The sequence below is a fragment of the Gavialis gangeticus genome, unplaced genomic scaffold, assembly GCF_001723915.1.
Source record: "Gavialis gangeticus isolate Ggan-Ray unplaced genomic scaffold, GavGan_comp1, whole genome shotgun sequence".
Lineage (NCBI taxonomy): Eukaryota > Metazoa > Chordata > Crocodylia > Gavialidae > Gavialis > Gavialis gangeticus.
Window position 1 is genome coordinate 6003422 of NW_017729022.1, and position 20412 is coordinate 6023833.

The 20412-nt window shown below is 43.9% G+C and overlaps 1 protein-coding gene across 2 annotated transcripts in view; it reads left to right on the forward strand.

Annotated features, from left to right (window-relative positions):
• The window catches only part of DOCK4 (dedicator of cytokinesis 4), a 483151-nt gene that overhangs the window by 162115 nt on the left and 300624 nt on the right, over nucleotides 1-20412 (forward strand). For both annotated transcript variants that reach the window (XM_019514562.1, XM_019514563.1), the window contains exons 4-5: nucleotides 4702-4757; nucleotides 6708-6804. In XM_019514562.1, coding sequence (XP_019370107.1) covers nucleotides 4702-4757; nucleotides 6708-6804 — 153 coding nt within the window. The remainder of the gene's footprint in view (nucleotides 1-4701; nucleotides 4758-6707; nucleotides 6805-20412) is intronic.

Sequence of the window (20412 nt, forward strand, 5' to 3'; positions counted from 1 at the left end):
ATGGCCACCATGATCTCCCTTGTTATGTGGGACTCATCCATCACCTCTGCTTGAAGGAGAGTCCACCAATGGCCTGACTGATTGCACCAGTGCCCTGTGATGGAGAGGTAGGCATGATCTCCACCCTGGCTGCTTCAGATGTCTGAGGTGAAGTGCAAGGCTACCTGTGGCCCTGCCTTGCGCAGCTCTTCCTATAAGTACTCCCTGCATGCCTCATACAGGGAGGGTACCACCATCCTGTTGAAAGTGGTGTGTGCGGGCATTCGGTAGGGTGGGACCATGAGCCTCCTGAACCCTGGACACTCAACAAAGGAGAAGGGCTGGTCATCCAGAGCAAGCATCTCCCCAATGCTCTGGGTGACCTTGCTCACCCTTGCAGTGGGCCCCGCCCTTTGTCTGTGGCTTTCCCCCATTGGTCCAGGGTGGCCTGCCTCTGCTTCAGGGGGCTGGGAGCTTTGGAGCAAGAGGGGGACTTCTTTTGGGGCATGCTCCTAATGGTGTCAGGCTGAGGACGAACAAGGGCAAGTGGGTGCTTCCTCCTGAGATGCAACCGCATTGCCACGGTGGTGAAGTGTTTCATGTCCTTGCCCCGGCTGATCTGCCTTTGGCAGTGCTGGCAGGTAGCACACTTGGGATCATCAGCCACCTCAAAATGATCCCACACTACACTACTCCCCCTGCTTCTGGGTTGAGGTTGGGGATCCTGCCTTATCCCCCTTCTCAGCAGGCAGAGGTGTGACAACCTGCCCACACAACCTCCTTCAAAGTGCCTTCCAGAGAATAAGACCTGCCTCTAGGGGAACTTTGAAGTGTGTAGAACACAAACTCCAATTCCCCCTCCTTCCCCAGAACTTCCTTGGCTATGGCATTCAGCTTCTCTGTTTCCAGATCCAGCTCCTCCTCTGGCATTGGGAGGCTCATACTGGGAGCTGCAATTGGGGTGGAGGAGACTCATGCTGGGGCTGGTGGCTATTTCTGGTGTTAGTGGAGGTGGTGCAGGGACAGGTACTGCTTCTACCTCCCTGCTCCCACTGGCAGCAGAAGACTCATTGCTGCTAGGAAAGAAGGTGCGTCTATGTTTGGGTGAGGGAACTTGCAGCTCTCCCCCTCCCCCCTCTCCCTCCCCTGCCAGGAGACCTGGCACCTGCCTTTTCAGCATGATTCATAATGTTTGGTGTGCTGGAAAGTGTGTGTGTGTGTAATATATCTTGCATGTGTTTAGTGTGTGTGTGAAATATATGTGCTTTCCTGCACAGTGATGGATGACACACAGTCAGGGAAAACACAGCTTTCTTTTTAAAAAGTGTGTATGTGTGGGGGAAGTAACAAAAACAAATAAGAGGATTTTCAGGGAAGAATAAGTTGAAAGGAATGGTTTGGATAGGGATAAGTAGAGGGTTTCTAGGTAAGTGTAATTAGTAAGGTGTATCCAATCCTTTCCAAGAAGAGAGATTAGCAAGAGACAGCCTTAATGCTGTTTATACGTCCTTCCCCCAGCGCAGTGTGATTGGAAGGGAACTCAGGGAAAGATCAGTCACTGGCCGGCTACAGATGTCAATATCAGACCAGTCTTCCCCCCCGCTCCACCCTCCCTCTTCTCAGTTCCTGTCTCCCTGCAAGACTGCCTTCCGAATTGTCAAAGCTTTTTGGAATTGATTCAGATGCTTCAGATAGATTCAGAGCTTTTAATGGGTCTCCTGATTCAATTCGGATTCAATGATTCGGCTGCCAAATCAGGCCAAATCTTCTCCAAATTGAATTGGCTACCAAAGCTTTGCACACCCCTATTATTAAACATGGTCAGTAGGCTGGATGTGGCCTGCAGAGCAACTCTGTCTGGCTCTCGAAACTACCAGCAGGCATAGTAGTTTGGAAATCTGGGGGTGTATCTAGAGGGAGTGGCCTGCCACAAAATCTGTGGCCCTCTGGCCCTGGTGGACATGGTGATAGGTAGCAGGAGGGCAAGCGAGGGCTGACACAGTCTCAATCACCTCTGACCACTTTATGTGTTGCCATGCCATAACCCTATCTTGCTGGGCACCAGCTCCAACCACATTCTCCATGCTGAGGCAAAGTACTGGAACTGCCACCATGGCAGAGGGCAAGCCTCAGCTCCAGATTCAGCATGGGGCAGTCATTGGAGCCTCTGCGGCATGCCCTGGGTTGGAGGTAGAGCTGCCACTGCTGCCTCCACTACTGCTGTGTGCTCTGGACCAGAGGTAGAGCCATTGCCACTACTGCTCAGGGTTTTGTTAAACCCACCTGGAGAAAAATATTTGCAAAAGTCTCTTGGGCTTCTCTACATACTCATCCCAAACCTCTTCTTCTGTCTTTTCTCTTTTCCAAACCTCTTTGCTTCTAGACCAACTTGAATATGCTGTTGGCTCAGTTCATACTCCCATTTCCTATTTAAACATAATCCGTCAGTCTTTGCTCAATTAAATTTTCCATTTATTTAAATGAGAATTAAATAGTAGGAGTGCATAGTTAGGGGCATACTTAAATTGTGATTTTATGAAACCATTAAATTGGGCATTTTCTGTGAAATCAAAAAAAAAAAACTTACTAAAAATAAAATGCTGACTCCCCAAGTGGAGCCAGTTGCCCTCATGGTCACTGTGGCCTGACTTCATAGCCCACCAGGGAGGAGCCACTAGCATGAAGGGGAACAATCAAGATGGCAGTCGCCCTACCATCTCTGCCCCTTGAAGCTGATTGGTTGAAAGCTGCCTGTCTCATGGCCCAACTCCTCTCCGCTGATCTGCGGTGAGAAGTGAGGCTGCATAACAAACTGCCCTCTCGGCCAATCAGCACCGAGGGGTGAAGCCACTAGTCAGTGGTGAGGGGTGAGCTCATTGTGAAAAGGCTGTGAAATCAGCTTCATGCATAGGGAGAGGCCTGTGAAAATCCCTTCTAATCACTGTGACTTAGATCCCTGTGCATAATGAATGATGTCTAATTACATATCAGTTGTAGCAAAAACACAATATCTGCATATGATATCCTTTGAGGTTAATGGGAATAATGATGATAGGCTTAAGACCCTTATTTTTTCTGAGTTTTCTTGTATTAAAACAGGCTGAGAATTAGTCAGTGCTTCTGTGATCTCACTTCAGTTTGATATATAATCTTATACAGTCTTGAACTTAAAGTGTGGCTATGAGCTGCTGTTGTTCAGCAAGTACTTACTTTCATTGTTGGTTTTTGGCCTGCAAAAAAACATACAGTATTCTATAAACAATAGTACAGAAATTACTATACTAGTGGAAGTTGTGGTAAGATCCCTGAGGAAATGAGGATGCTATTCTAGTTTTCAGACCTTGAGGGTTAAAGTGATTTTTCTGAATTGAACTTTGAAAATGAACCTTCCTAAAAGGCAAAGTAGTCTGTTAGTATTTGTCAGAATTCCTTACCAGTTAATTGCCATCTGTGTTATAGCAAGAGGCACCATCAGCTGTACTAAACAATGGAGAATATATATTCTTTTTTAAATTTTTCATTTGAATTTGCTTATATTTTAACTATCAATTCTGTCCTCTAAAAACTAATGTGTTATGTTTTGTTTTTATTTTAAAGATGTGTTTCTTAGGGTGTATTTGCTTGTTACCCTGCTTATGATCTCACTGCTCCATGCAAAGAGATGGGTAGTTTAATCGCTGCAGCATTACCATCAGAGAGCATGAAAGAATGACACTGCTAGTGAGCAGGTCCTAAATAAAGAGTGCAGTAAAAGTATTTTGTTCTGCAGATACGTGCCAGATGATCAGTTTTGCCACAGATAAAACAGCCACAGATTGTTTGTCAGTAATTAATAGAAATATATGTAGAGGCTATGTTGCAATATACTACTTACTGTATTTTCTTGAATCAAACACACTCCCAAATAAGTTGCACAACTCATTTGTGGAAGGCAGTGAACCGAAAACGATTTTTCCAGAGTTATGGATGCATCATGCATGGAAAGAGCCTAATCTTCAGCTGACTCACCCTCCCTTTCCTGCTTAACTAGAAACTGAAACCCTAGCTGCTGCTATAGATTTGTTTCCATGGGTACATTTATGATTTTGAAAAGAGCTAAAGCATCTCCATGACTATGAGAAAGGAGAAGAAAGACCAGAAGCATCTAGCTGACGGGAAACTTGCCATAAGAAAGGTTAGCTTGATTAGTGGAACATCAAAGCCATTAAAAAAAAGAGATGTTCATCACATGTGGATTGATAAGTCATTTGACTCTCTCAGTTGCCTGAATAGTAATACCATTGCTGCTGTCCTGTGGAGAAGGGATTAAACCAGGGTACTTCTTCCAGGCAGAAAATCAATTTCCCCATTTAAGACGCACACCCCAATTTTGGTGGGGGGGGGCTGATTAAGTAAAAAAATTGGTTGGTATGCAAGTAAATATGGTGGTGTACTCATTTTAGCCTCTAATTTAGAATTATATAGAATAGCTATAACTTTTGGTTTTGCAAATATTTGATTTGTTGATAATATTTGCAATTTTGATCACATGCAATTTTTATGCTTCATTTTCTAAACAATTGCTGCTCTTTCCATTATGAACAGTGTCACGGTTGGACATTTTTAAAAATTTGGTATAAAGTATTTTCTGAGAAATTTGTTACCCTAATTTCAAGATTTTCTATTAATTGCAGGCAGCTTAATGATTTTTTTTGTTTGTTTCTTAACCTGTTTTTCTTTCAGGGCATATTTCCCTCGAACTATATTCATCTGAAAAATGCATGCGTTAAGAATAAAGGGTAGGTGCCAGTTCTGGTTCAAATATTTGAGGACAATGCAGATTGTTGTAACAAGGCTGCTTTATAGCTAGAATAAAGAAGATATATTTTTCATTGGTGTTTAACCCTATAAAATCTCAGCTCACTGCCACAAAAGTTAAAATGGATAATTTTTACGAGCTTGGAACTTTTATTCAGGCACAAGGCTGGAGTGTCTTTATTTAAAATTTTATATAGGGCAGAAATGGGGTAATCACTTATGTCATGTAGCATATATATAGAGAACAATTGTATATTTAAATTTATTGATAAGTTCTTATGTTAATTTGGGCTTGCTTTAATAAGAGCTGGCTGCCTTACCTAAAGTTGTTCTCTACAGCACCCTACATACAATAGGCTACTAGCTATTGTTGATTGTTGCATTTTTTACATTACTGAGAACTATTTTTTATCTTAATTTTGGATGTCTACTGGTCTGTATTCATTATCTCAGGTGAAGTTAAAAATCTAAAAAACCCAAGCCCATAATGTTGAGGTTTGAATTAGAATTTAGAAACTGTACCAGTTTCCAATTTCTAAAATGTTGTAAATAGTAGAAATGCTGAAGTCCAAGCTTGGTGACCAGTAATGAAAATCTTCCATTCATCATGGAACCACTAAAGGCCTGGGCTGGTCAAGTGAAACTGAATTACTTATTGTGCAGTCAACAGGCTACTCCTTGCCATAGTGCTGAATTGCTGTGCTGTTTACACTTACCCGGTCATGTCCCTCTTGGTCCCTAAGTTAAAATTCTGCTGTTCTTTGACAAAATGGGAATTTTTTTGTGAAAATGCATAAAAAACTGCTTCCTGTAGAGAAGATGGACCTTTTATTAAAAAAAAAAACCAAACAAAAATAAAACAAAGCCCCCAAACCCTTGGAAAACTGTAAAAAATGATTGTTTTGTATATAGTGCCATGGTGCCTCTGGGATTTATAATTCTGCTGTGCCATGCCTCTGTTCAATACTCAGTGGACCAGATTCCCCATCAAGGCTACATTTCCCATGATGTACTGTAGCCCAATATTTGCATATTGCATCATGGTAACATGGCAAGGGAACAAGAGAATATGACATTGCTTAGGTAAAAAACCATGCCAGAGATTGTGAAGTGCTCCAAGATCTAATGACAGAGCAAATAGGACAAAGTGACACTCTGTTATGTTGACATCAGATGAAGTAGCTGTTGCCTTTGAAAGCTCATGCCTTTCTGAACCAGTTAGCTTCTAAGGTGCTGCCCTGCCCTACCTTCTGCCTGCCTTCAGACTAACAAAACTAACCACCTTCCCAGGTATTATCTTTCATAGGCATCTCTGTCATGGCTCCTTACCTGGATGATGTCTCTCAAGAAGGCTATACGGCCCAATAAGGGTAATAACGCTAACCATCTTCCCTGAGATCTAATGATGTAAGAACAAAGGATGATGATTGCTTTTAAAATAAGTACATTTTAAGAATTTTTTGTAGTCCAGTCTAAAATATTGCAACACCTCTCTTTCCTCCTGTTCACACTGGAGAGCCTTTCTGGTTTTCCTGAAGTTCTTGCTTATGATCTACCTTAGAGAGGTAAGAGGAGTTTAAAATGAGAGAATAATTTCATTTGTTTAGTCACCAAATTCACAGAATCAGAAGCCAGTTGTCCTCCTAACTATCAGGAAATATTTATGAACAAGTTTGAAGGACTTATCTGATGTAAAACTATAGATGAAATCCTGACTAAGTTGGTGGTAAAACTCTTGTGTGACCAGGGTCTCACCCCACAATTTACCTATGGTGAGTAAAACATTTGCACAAGTGAAAGGCATGGTGATGTAAGAAAAGCACCATATAAATTAATAAACATCACCATTTGTAGAAAAGAGGGATTATGTTAATAATAGTTATGTGATTTGTGATGTTGTGTAATATCATATATTCTTCTGGATGTCACAGGCAGTTTGAAATGGTTATTCCAACAGAAGACTCGGTTATCACAGAGATGACATGTACTTTGAGAGACTGGGGAACAATGTGGAAACAACTTTATGTGGCAAGTACTATATAACATTGTTTTGCTTGGAAACTGTTTAAAGTAATAGATTCTCTTGTCTTACAAATAATGTAACAAATTAGCCTGCATTTAATAAAAACAGAAACAGTATTCTTTCAAAGACTGAAGGCAGGTGCTTTTTTTTCCTATAGGATGTATTTACCAGGGTCCCTTTTTGTCAGGACTTTTTAATCCAATGTTTATGGTTTTCTGCCAGAGCCTAACTAGGACATCTGTTCACCTCATAATAGCTAGTAAAACAGAAGAATAAATCAAAATGGTGTAGCTGCTTATTTTAGCCTAACTTAAAACAATTGTAAGATTTGGGAGGTGTTACAACAGACATCTGAAATGGCAATATTTACACCATGCCAATTAAAATGCAAAATGAAAGCAAGAACAAGATCAAATGATTCTTTTTCATATACAGATGACCAGAAGTCACACACCAGAAGAGTAAAGGAAACGGACTAGAAACTATTATAGTAAGGAACAGAAATAAATATGAAAGAAATGCTCTTTCTCCAAAATACTGATCAAACAGGGAATTAAAGTATTCTAGTTATTTGCATCTAATATAGTAAGGAAAATTAAGGGGAAAGGATAAGGGGGAGAATTTCCAGTATCTGATACCTTTTATGGTAGCTGTTAGTTTGATTTGATTTATGATAGTGGAGTAACTTTTAGCCAAAATTTTTTTTTTTAAAGAAAGGCTTAGTTTTGTAGACCAAGTCAGCCAGAACATATAGCTGCCTTTTCTAAGAAATGCTAAAGAGTGAAGGAAGAAAATCATCTTAGATAAAAAAAAAAAGTAAGGTGTGTTCCATGAAATAAAAGAATAATTAACAAGTTGAAACTGCCTGACAGAAGAAACATACTGGAAAATATAATCATTGAAGGCTAAGACTGTTATAATCCAAGTGTGGAATATAAATTAGACTGCCTTAATTTTGGCTTGCTTATACGTTCTCTCGGTCCCTTATTGGCAAGGACAAAATTTGTTGCTTGAGCCAGTTGGTCATCATTTATGCTTAAAAACGAGTAAATCCCAGACAACATTTGAAAGCTTTAGAGACTTCGTTTGTTTCTTGATTAAAAATATTTGAGCACTAGTGAGAGGTGAAAGTTGATTTTTTTCTGCCCCATAAGTAAAAAATGTAATTGTTTTAAAGATCCAAAAATAGTTGTAGGAATTTTCAGAAGATTTGGAGATTTTCAGCTTATTGTGATTGGATTGTCTGACCTTCTGCATACAACTAGCTATAGGATTTCCTGTATAAATTCTTGCTTCAAGGCCAACAGTTATGCTTGAAATAAAGTATATTTTTCAGAAAAACATCCAGAGTTAATTTTAACAATTTCCAGTGCTATATGTTCACTACAACCTTTATGAATTTGTTCTAGTCTTTGATTATTTTTACTATTAACTCATATTCTTGTCTGAATTTGTCTAGTTTCATCTTCTAGTCATTTCATCTTGTGATACCTTTGTCTTCTAGACTGAAGGATCAAGTTTATCACATTTCTGTTCCTTCAGGTTAGGAACAGACATTCAAAAAGCCTGAGCCTGAATTGATTCAATCTTTGCAGGTTAGTTTAACCTGGCTAGGCTGATATTGTTTGTAATTGCACAAACATCCCAGAAATGCAGGTACATGCCTGCAGTGGTTCAGGCTAGAAGCTGGGAGGCGGGGGGCGGTGCTTGAGCAGCCCTTCCTTCGCTTCTAGAGTGCTGAACTGGGAGAGGGCATGGCCAGGCCCTGGCAGGACACTCTGATTAGGGAATGGTTCCCCCACACCTAACCAGCACAGCAGGGAACTGATAACACAGTGTTTAACACCCCTAACTCAGTGTTTATCACCCCATTAAGAAAACAACAGAGACATTACCAGTTACCTGTTGATTCTGCCATTGTCCCATCTGCCACAGCAGGGACCTGTAGCCAGCATGTGGTCTGCTAACTAATGTTGAGGTGTTTGTGTAAGACAGAGGGGATCTGGGAATCCCTGCTTAGCAGGGAGTGGGGAGGGGAGGATGGTAGCAGGGGGAAGCCAGGCAGACCCCTGTAGTCTCTGCCAAGCTCCTACCCCGGAGCAGAGGGGAGGTGCCAGCTCTGCTGTGGAGCAGGGAGCCCCACTCCCCGAGTCCTGAGCGCATGCTGGGATGCTGGGGGAGTCTGGTTTAACTTAAACCAGCAAGGGGTCTGGGACAGACATTGCATAAACCAGTTTGACTCAGATCAGTTGTGTCTGATACTATATTCAACCAGTTTTATCTCAAACCTGTTTCAGCCATTTTCAAACTAGTTTATGTGCACTGAACATCTATTCTGTTACAGATCTAAACCAGTTTCTGATTACTTAAACTGGTTTGTGTGTAATGACTGTTCCTAGTAGATATTTACTGACAATGATCAAAACATTTATTTCATAAAAATAAACTAGGTTTAGTACTTGACTCTCTAAAAGTACTTTTTTAAAATATTTTTTAAATTTTTTCTTGTGGCTCTTTTCTCAATACACTTTTTCCAGTATCCTTTTCTGAAGTATAGATACTAGAACTAGACAGTATTCTAGGAGCAGTTACATAACTTCCAAACGCAGAGCTTGTGTTTGGGTAATTATTCATGAGACCCCTAAGCCTTACAGATTTGCTGTTTTCCAGGATGGAATCCTCCGTTCTATAAGCATGTCTTTCATTTTTTGTTCCTAGATGTGTGATTCTTACATGTGGCTATACTGAAATGCATATAGTTTTTTCTGCCCATGCTGGTCTGCATCAGTGATCTGTCTCTCATTTTTACTGTTCTTCAGTCTTCCTATTGTCTACAAACTTTATCAGTGGTTATTTTAGCTTTTTCTAAGTCATTGATAAGAACATTAAATAAAGAAAACCCAATAACCAAACCTTACAAGACTCCATTAGAAACACACCTGCTCAGTCATGATTCCCCACTTAAAATTTCACTTTCAGATATCTATCATTTAAAGAGATGTCCCCTATTTAATGTGTGACATGTTGATTTTTGTGGTATCTTAACTGCTTAATCTGAGCCATTTCTGTTACATTTAAGATGGAATTAACCTGTTAATTCCATCTTAAATGGTGACTTCGCCACATGTTCACACAATTAATTAAATCAGCCACAGAATTATTTCATAAAGTGTGTGTAATATTTTTGTGTCTGCTTTTCCTAGTACATTAAACGTATAGTGTCACAGAGCCCACTGATGCTGGCTGCATGGCAGGGCTTGGTTGACCGTTCTCCTCATGTCCTCCAAGTCTCAAACTGGCTCTGGTGCAGTCCCAGGGCCAGGGCCAGAGCCAGGCCAACAGTCATCTGATTGTCGCTCATCTTTGGTACCACACCAGAGTCTTAAAACAGTTCCAGTGCAGTCCCAGGGCTAGGACTGATAATCGGCTGATTGTCAGTCTCAGCTCTGAGCCTTCACTGGAATCTTGAACTGGTTCTTGTGTGGCCCAGGGGCTGAGACCAACAATCAGCTGATTGTCAGTCCTGGAATCATGATCCCAGGTTTTTCCTGCACTTCCAAGTAGTAATGGTGCAATTGGGATCTGATCCTCAATCCCAGAACTGTGTATCCCGACATGCATGTGTAGCATGGCAGGAGGCACAATTTTTGGGATCTGTGATCAGATCCCATTGCACTATTAAATGAATGTGTTCCAAGAGCCTAAGTTAGTTGTATCAGCATTTTACTATTTATCAATCAAACTTGTAATCCCATGAAAAAACCCTCAAGCTAACTTGACAAGATGCATTTTCAATATACGTGTGCTGACTGTAATTGCATCACGTATTGTTATTTAACAAGTTCTGCATAATTTTTGTCTCATTATTTTGCCCATGATTGATGGTAGGCTGATGAGACTATACTTTTCTTGGTTATCATATTTTCTCTTTTTTAATGCTGGCATAGCATTTCTTTTCTTCCAGTCCTTTGGAACTTTGCATAATCAGCATTAGCCAGCTCTTTGAAAACTCTTGGGTGCAAATTATCTGGATCTGCTGCTGATAAAATCTTTAGTAGCTGATGTTTAACATTCTCCTTAGTTTACTGTTGGAGTGGAAAGTATGTGATATTAATGTACTATCTGTTTTTTTCCCCCAGAAGATTACCAGAATTATTTAACATTTCTGTCTGTTCTGCATCACAGTATGATATTAACTCATAGAAATGTGCAACTGGTAGAGATCTCAAGAGATTATTTAGTCCAACTCCCTCAGCTGAGGCAGGATCAAGTACTGTCCCCAACAGCTCTTTTCTCAGACATTCTTAAAATCTTCCAGTGAAGGACATTGCACAACCTCCCTAGGTAATTTATTCCAACAGTTGACTACATTTACAGTTGGAAAGTTCTTTTCCTAACATCTAACCTAAATCTTCTTTGCTACAAAGTGAGCTGATTTATTTTCTTTCCTTCAGTGGGCATGAAGAACAGTTGATCCTCTTTTTAACAACCTTTTACTTATTTAAAAGACTGTTAATATTAAACCTTAGTCTTCTCTTCCTGAGGCCTAATCCAATGGTTCTCAACCTTTATAGACCTAAGCATCTTGTTAGACTTAAGGCACCAATCAGAAAATGTCAGGTCTTTGATTTTACTCATTTTCTGACCACAGAAAAGTAATAGAAAAATTCTTATGGTGCATAGAAGTCAGACCACGCCAGGGCAGAATGTATTTGTCACTTTGGATTCCTATTTGAAATCTCTGGGTTTATCTTATGAATCCCATGTATGTGCTTGCACACCTGACAGTGCTAATATTGTCTGGCACCCAGAAACAGTTTTAAAAGGATCTCATGGCACCTCAGGGTGCCAGGACACTGTGGTTAAGAATCATGGAGTTAAACAAACCCAGTTCCTTTAGCTTTTCTTCATATTATTTTTCTCTGCTCTCAATTCTCTCCACGTTGTCTTTAAAACCGGATGTAATACTTTACCTAAGCCTTTGTCAATGCTCAGTAGAGTTACTGCCCATTTCCTATATATCAGTGGTTCTCAACCTTTTTCATACCGGGACTCATTTGCAAAGATCAATGGCTTATCCTGACCCACACCACCCTGGCCCTATTGGTGTCCAACCCACAGTCCCATGCCCTTGGCACTTGTCTACCTGGCTACCTTCCCCCAGTGCCAGCAGGTACTTGCCCCCTTCCCCCTGCCAACCACCCATTTCCTCTGTGCACACACGCACACGTCTTATGTGAAGTACAAAGCAGGGTAGATTTGCATCTTATAAGCCAGGAAAAGTGCATGTATCTGAGGTACAAATCCACATTGCCTTCTGCTTGACTAGCATGGCTAAGGACAAGTCCCTGAGTTCAGCCTAACCCAATGAGTGGCCTGTCTCTAGGCCAGTGGTTCTCAACCTTTCTGGACTCTAGGTCTCCCTCACTGGACTCAAGGCTGTGTGGCTCCATAATCATAGATGCCAGCATCTAGCTGCTTGCAGAGGGGCCCAGCCCTGGGGATGGCAGATCACCCAGGCTGGAAGAAACCAGAGCCTGTGTTTTTTTGCTTAGTTGATCTGCTCATCTCACATCTCATTTATCCCTTCACACATCAGGGCACCCGAGGGTACCCCTGGCTGGAACTCACTGCTCTAGGCTGCTGGAGATGCTCTCAGGGCCTCAGCTAGTAGTACAGAGCAGCTAGTAGTATGTGTGGGTGGGGAACGGGATGACGACAGGAGGCTGCTTGCATGGAACCAGAGCTGTTGCTCTGTTGTGGCATGCCCTGGGTTGGGCATTACTGAGCGCTAATTGGAGCTGGGCTGACTGCTGGGGGCAGGAGGGAGGGCCCTACAATGAGCTGCTTGCCTCAGCCGGCCTCAGTGTGGTCAGCAGTAGTGGCATGGCCCCTGCGCGGTGAGACAGCCAAGCCCCTGGTGCCAGCTACAGTTGCTTGGACCATGGGCTCCTGCTGCAGCCTCCCAGAGATCCCGCAGCCAAGCAGTGCAGCTGAGCTGCAGTGGTGAGGTGCCTGTGGGCTAAGCTTGGGCTAGGCGTCACTGGTGCTACAGCCTAGCAGGCTCAGTGCAGCCTCTTGCTTGCCTGGCACCAATAGCTGAACTGGGGTGGAAAGTGGCAGGGCGCAGCACACACACCACCCCTCCCACCCTAACAGTCCCCAAGCTCTGGTCCTCCCTCTGCACCCCACATACTTACCTTCATCTGGCTCCTGGGGCTGCTCCCATGGCCCTGCCTGGCTGTGTGCTGACCATGCCCCAAGCAGCCTCTTGCATGCTGGAACACTGCCAGCTTACAAGGGAAAACCCAAGCTTTTGCATGTTTTTCAGCCACTTGCAATATATTCTTGCAATCCATGGGCTCGGTCCTTGGGCCCGTGCTGTTCAATTTCTTTATCAGTGATTTGGACGACAGGGTGAAAAGCAACCTGTTTAAATTTGCTGATGATACCAAAATTTGGGGTGAGGTGAGCACGCTAGTAGGGAGGGAAAGACTGCAGCAAGACCTGGATAGATTACAGGGGTGGGCTAACAAAAACAGGATGCGTTTCAATACTGACAAGTTCAGGGTGCTGCACTTGGGCAGTAGTAACCAGCAGCACACTTATAAGATGGGAAACTCCCTTCTTGAGAGCATGGAGGCAGAAAGGGATCTTGGAGTCATTATTGACTCCAAGATGAACATGGGCCGACAATGCGAGGTCACGGTTGGCAGGGCTAACCGGACCTTGTCGTGTATCCACAGGTGCATCTCAAGTAGGGCCAAGAAGGTGATCCTCCCCCTCTACGTGACACTGGTCAGGCCACAGCTGGAGTACTGTGTCCAGTTCTGTGCACCCCACTTCAGGAGGGATGTGGACAACATTGAGAGGGTCCAGAGGAGGGCCACCCACATAATCCAGGGAGAAGAGGGCAGACCCTACAATGAGAGACTGCGGGACCTGAACCTGTTCAGCCTTCACAAGAGAAGGCTGAGGAGGGACCTGGCATAACAAGGAATAACAGCCACAAGTTGTTGGAGAGTAGGTTTAGATTAGACATCCGTAAGAACTACTTCACAGTTAGGGCGGCTAGGATCTGGAACCAATTTCCAAGGGAAGTGGTGCTGGCTCCTACCCTGGGGGTCTTTAAGAAGAGGCTTGATGCCTACTTGGCTGGGGTCATTTGAGCCCAGTTTTTCTCCTGCCCAGGCAGGGGGCTGAACTTGAAGATCTACAAGGTCCCCTCCGACCCTACTTCTATGATTCTATGATTCTATGAAGAACTCTGCTATATAAGACACTCTGGGCATGTCTACATGTGCAATTAGTGTGAATGAATAAACTCTGGAGCTTACTGCTTCAGCATTTATTGCTCCCAGGCACTGCATCCACAAGTGCACCCAGGAGCACAGCACATAGAGGTGGGTCGGAGCAGTCCTGGTTGGCAGGGAGTCCAGGAGGGCCAACTTGCCAGCTCAGACCTAGTCCCCCCAGCTCAACATACCATGGAGGGGCTGGCTGGGACACGACGGTGCTTCAGAGCAGGTCTAGCCAGCAGGTAGCCCCCAGACTGAAGCAGTCTCATGGCCCAGCCACCCAGGGCAGCATCTACATGTGAGCTGCTGCAGCGTTTTTTGCTCCGCAGCAGGTTAGTACTTGTAAATAAGATACATACAGTGAAGTAACTTGTAAACTGTAAAATAGATACAGAAAAGTAAACTAATTGTCTCCACAGCAGGATAGTACTTGTAAATACCTAATGGGGGAGCACATTTAGATGCATAATGTTTATTGCATAGCTAATTAGTCAACTGAACACATGCCCTCTGTTCATCTGATATATTGAAGCCTAGCCAGTTATTCACCAGTTTTAATCATGCATTTGATTTCTTCCTTCTAGGTGGTGCGTTTTTTACTGGTTTTTTTATTTTGGTGTTTTTACTCTTTCTCCAATTTTATAAAAATAATTTTGAATTCTGAACATATCCACTTATAGTTCTTGAACTCCTAATTTGGTATTATGCAAATTTTTTTTAAGTATACTTGCTATTTTGCCATCCAAGCTACTAATGAAAATACTTAATAGAAACTCATTTAAAATACGACTGCAACAACCAATTGTGTTCCTACCACTTGGTGATAATTTCTAGACCATATTTCGTATTTTGCGTATAAAAATATTATGCAGAAAAATGTCAGAAACCGGACTAAATTGAAGCTATAATTGCCTGGGATCCTGGTTTTCTCTGTTTAAAAACTCGCAAATTCTCTGATGAAAACCCCAAAATCTGTGATTAAAATGAAAAGCTACTAATACACGCATGTGTGCATGCACGCATGCATGCAGATTCGGGTCTTGATTTGCACGATTTTTTTTTGCATGGTTTCAGTTATGCACAAACTGTGACCTTTATTTTTGTACATGGCATGGATTCACTTTTACATGGTGCAGCACAGTCGCCAAGATGTGCAGATGCATCTAGAATCAGCTGGTCGCTTCCCGCCCCCCCCAAGCTGCTCTCAGTGTAGCTGATAAGTGTGTTATGTTGTGGTGGAAGAAGAGGGAGGAGGGAAGGGGCATGTGGGGACAGATCAATGCCCCCTACAGTGAGAGAGGGAGTGGGGTAGGGGCGAGGGGCTGGGGCAGAGGCTGCCCAGCCAGGGCGGGGTGGGCATGGTATAGAGCTGTGGCTCATGGAGGGGGGTGGCTCCTGCCTCTGTGTGCACCCTGAGAGGGTATGGGGGGCAGATGTGTGCCCCCCCAATCTGCATAGGGCAGTTGGGCTGAAGCTGCACGGGACTCTTCATGGTGGAGGTTGAGCTGGGCTGGACTTGGGGCAGGCGGTGGTGGCGCTGGAAAGGGAATACAGGGGAGCTACAGCAAAATTTGGGGTGGCTGAAGCCCCTGCCCTGTAGCCCTCTCCCAACACGCCTTCCATCTGCCCCGTGCCCAGCCCTTTCTGAGGAAAGTCCAGCGTAGTTCTGGCTCCAGCTCATAGCTGCAGCCCACCTGCCCCGCCCCACACAGATTCAGGGCATACACCCCACCATGCCCTCCTGGGGTGCGTGCAGTACTGGGAACCGCCCCCCCGGTTCCCTCTAGACGAGTCACAGCTCTGTCCCATGCTCACCCTGCGTCACCCCACCCCGGCTGGGCAGTGTCTGCCCCTGACCCACTCATCCCTCACCATGAGGAGCTTTGATCTGTCCCCCTCCACGCCCCTTCACTCCCTCTCCCCTTCCACCACACCAGGCGTACCAGATGCACACAGCTCTTCATGTTGCCAGGCTCTGCTCCTGACTGCCTGCGTGCTGCACTGTGACTGCTCGCATGCGCAGGCATTTATTGGCCAAATTATTGGCAGCATCTGGAACCTAAATCTTTATTTCCCATAGACCCTTGGTATCTCTTTATGTGATTACTATTTGCATGGTGTTTTTTCAACAATGTAACTACCATCTAAATCGAAGCCTAACTCTGTGTGTGTGTGCGCCTATATATTTTTGCATTTGATTTTGGGTTTTTCATTATGGAAAATCAGAGCTCTTGCAGAGACCACTTTATACACCTCAGGGAATTATGTGCAGAAAACTTCAAAATTATGTGCAGGAAAACTCAAAATTATGCAAAATTAATTACTTTTTTCACAAATTAAACTACTGTGAAATAAAACTAACAGTATTTGAACCTTCTTTAGAAATATATGCAGGTACTTTATATAGTTGAGGGGTGTGGGGTTTGTGGGGAGGGTTGTTTAAGGCTGTGGGGGTGTCTGTGGGGTTTGTGGGGGCAGTTGTGAAGGGGTGTGGGGGGTTTGTGGGTTGGTGTGGGGTTTGTGGCACGAATCCCGTACCACTGGTGTCTTAGCAGCAACAGGCAGTGAGCCCTTGGGGTGCTCATGGCCACAGCAGGCAGAGCGCTAGGTGGTGCGTTCCTCTGGCTTAGTCCCAGGGACTGCACATGTTGGCACAGAGGTGGCCTGGCCCGTTGGTGCGTGCCTTCATGCTGGGCTGTGCTGGCTCTGTGCCAGCACTTGCAGATCACTGCAGTGGAGGCAGGAGCTGCACGCCATCAGGCCAGGCAGGTTTCATGCCTCCATGTGTAGTTTCCTGCTGGAGTGCTGGAAGCCCCATGTGGAGGCATGGAATTGGTTAGCTGGGCCTGTGAACCAGGAACCTGTGCCAATAGCTCAGGTGGGCTCCATGCCTCCACATGGGGCTTCTAGCACACCAGCGGGAAGCCACATGTGAGGCAAACAGCCACTCTGTGTCTCTATGTGTGGCTTCCGGCCCAGCCAGATGGCACTCAGCTTCTAGTCCATGTGCCATCAGGTCAGGCTGGACTGGGCCAGCTCTCCACATGGGGCTTCCAGCACTCCACTGGAAGCCACATATGGAGGCGTAGAGCTGTGTGCCATTGGGCCAGGCAGGCTCCTACTTGCCTCCATATGCGGCTGCCCACTGGAGTGCTGGAAGCCCCACATGGAAGGCCAACCTGATCTGGCCCGATGGCATGTGGACAGCAGCTCAGCACCCTCCCCAGACCCCTGCACACCACAGCATGCTGGCCTCAGAGCACCCATGGACATCTCCCAGCTCTTTCAGTCCTCACACACACATTGCTTTCTTGCCCCTGACCCACCCTGCTGGCTCTCCTCACATCCCCCAATACCTCCTCCCCTCCGCAGCCTTGGCATTCACCTGCATCCAACCCACAGGGACCTCACTAGCCCTGCCAGTGCCCCTCATTCCTGACCCAAAGTCCCCTACCCCGCCAGCCCTGCTAGAGGGGGGACCAGCCCCCTGCAAGCTTCACTTAGCCCAAAAACTTCAAGAGGAAAAGTGAGCCTGAGCTAAGCCGTGGCTGACTTGAGATTCTCAGGCCCTGCCCATTCTCCCTCTCCCTCGGAACAGGGTTTAGGGTTTCTCACCATTTTTTGCAAGAAGCTTTTGCAGGCTGGAAGTCTGCCAGCCTGCAGAAAGCTCTTTGCAAAAGTGGAAAATCTGCATGCTTCTCCCTTAAAATGAAAAATCTGCTTTTTTTCTCGGTTAAAAGGGAAAATCCACACTTTTCCATGGAAAACGGAAAACCCAGATCCCTGATAATTGCATTTATTGTTTACCCTTTAACGACTAAGCCAGCTAGCCTGTTAAAGAAGGTCATTAGATTTTTTTCATATTATCTGTTCTTGACAAACGAATGTTGGCTAGTTTTTATCACCTGATTTTCTCAGTATTTGCAAATTGCTTGACTGATAATTTGTTTCGGAATCTTTCTGTGAATTTAAATTAGGCAGGTTGGTCTGTAATTCTCCATATTCTTATTTCCCTCACCCCTTTTGAAGATATACTGCTTCTCTCCAGTCTTCTTGGACCTTTTCCAATCTCCACAATTCTCAGAGATGAACAAAAATCGTTGGGAAATCTAGTTCTGAAAGAACTGCAGAGTCAATTTCCTTAGGCCCTATTGCCTTGAATAGACGGTGAAACCTGTCTAAGATGGAACCTGTGAAAGTCAGAAACCAGCTCAAGCCAGAAATTTTCTACAGTGCTGGCATATTTTATGAAGAATTACGTTTGTATAAGCTGGAAACTATCTAATGCAGAAAGAGAGAGGAAATTTGGAGCCCATTTATATAATCACCTTGTATATCACAGAAAGTAATTACCTAGTTTGTTGTGTGTATATGTAAGGTGTAAGCACCAAGTATAAGTGAGGAGCTGAGTAAGAAAGCACACTGAATGGAAGAGAGGGACTGGGAAGTTCTCTCTATAAGTGAAAACTCAGAAACCTGTCTAAGCCAGAATTCTTTAGTGATCCTGTACAATTCTGTCTTAGGTTTCTCTGTATCTCTCTTACTTAAGTATTCTGTAACCTCTTTTTTTTTCTTTTCTGGCTTGTGCTCCTTTTGCCTCATTTCAGTTATCTTTAATTTTTTTTAAGGTTGTCATTAAATACTTAAGAAAATTAAGAAAGCATTGAATCCTTCTGCCTTCTCTTGGTCATCCATTATCTGCTTTCCAGTGAAGTAATGGGACTTGTTTATCTTCTTAATTCAAATGTATTCACAGAACCTTTTCTTGTTGCCATTTATGTTCCTTTTTACTTGTAGCTTATCTATATTAGCTTTTCTCACTTAATTCCCACAGCCTCATCATCCCAACTCTGGTTTCTCTTAAAATCCAGCTGATGATTTGTTACTATGAAAAGATCATACCTTTGAACCAGTATCTAGGGCTAGGGACAGAAGTTGCACATAAATCAGTTTAGGTGATCAGAAACTGATTTAAACCTGTAACAGAAAAGAAGTGCAGTGCATGTAAAACACTTTCAGAATGAATGAAACTGGTTTAAGGTAAACCTGGTTGAATTTAGTGTCATATTTAACTGATTTGGGTCAAACTGGTTTATGAAACTTCTGTCCCAGACCCCATCCTGGTTCAAGTTAAATCAGAGTCCCTCAACATTCTTTCCAGTCCTCGGTTGTGCTGTACTGCCTGCTCCAGAGAGCAGGGCTTGCCCCGCATCTCCACTCCCTAGCTGGAGCAGTGAGGACTGGCTGACAAAGCAGGGGGTGGGTGGGGGAGGAGACAGGACAAGCCCAGCTGGGGATGCAGCCTAGGCAAACCCTGGCTGGGGTCTGGGGCCATGGAGAGGGGCTAAACGCCCCTTTCCCTGTTCAAACTTACTGCTGGCTGCAACTGACTACACATCTCAGAGGTACCTGGAAGCAGGAAGAGGAAGTGATGAACAACCCTGCAGAGTTCTGCTGCTGTAATTCTAGACTGCAAATCCCAGAGACCTTGGGGGCAGCAGGAAAAAGAAGCAAGCACACAGCTAGAGAGCTGTGCTCTAGCACCCTCCCAATTTCTGGCCTGAGCCACTGCAGGCATGTGGCTTCGTTTCCTAGATCAAAGGTAAATGTCTGTTCACTTATGTTTCAATTTAATGTGTGCAGCTTAGACTACCCTGCAAAGACTGAATCGATTCAGCCTCAGGCTTTTTGTCTGTCTGTACTTAGCCTAAGAGGCCACCCTGCCCTGCCTTCTACTATTCCACTTTTAGATGCTCAGACAGCTATTCCCCATTGCTCAGGAATATATTCAGAGTAGCCATTCCCATAGCAACTTCTTCCACTTTCTGAAAAAATATTGTCCCCATGATATTGCAAGAACTTGATGGGATGAGTCTTGTATCATGCTATACTTTTCCAGCAAGTATGCAAGTAATTAAAATCCCTCATTACCACAATCCTGGCCTCCTAGGGGCTTCCAGGTGTTGCTCAAAAAGTCTCCTCCATCACTCCCCAATTAAGATGGTTTATAGTAGATCTCTATTATGATATTACCCTTGATCTTTTACATTTTTTATCTTCACTCAGAAGCCTTCAGCAAGCTTTCACCTTTTCCTGAGCCTCAAAGCAAGCATGTATGTTCTGGTTGCAAAAATATAATAACTTCCCTTTTTTTCCCTTGCCTGTCTTTTCTGAAGAAGTTCTATAATTTTCTGTCTAACATTTGTCACACCAAGTCCCTGTGATGCCAATTAAAGTATAGTTTTGATTTTGTACTCCCAGCCCAAGTTCTTCCTATTTATTTGCCGTGTTCCTGGCATTTTGTGTAAATGTATT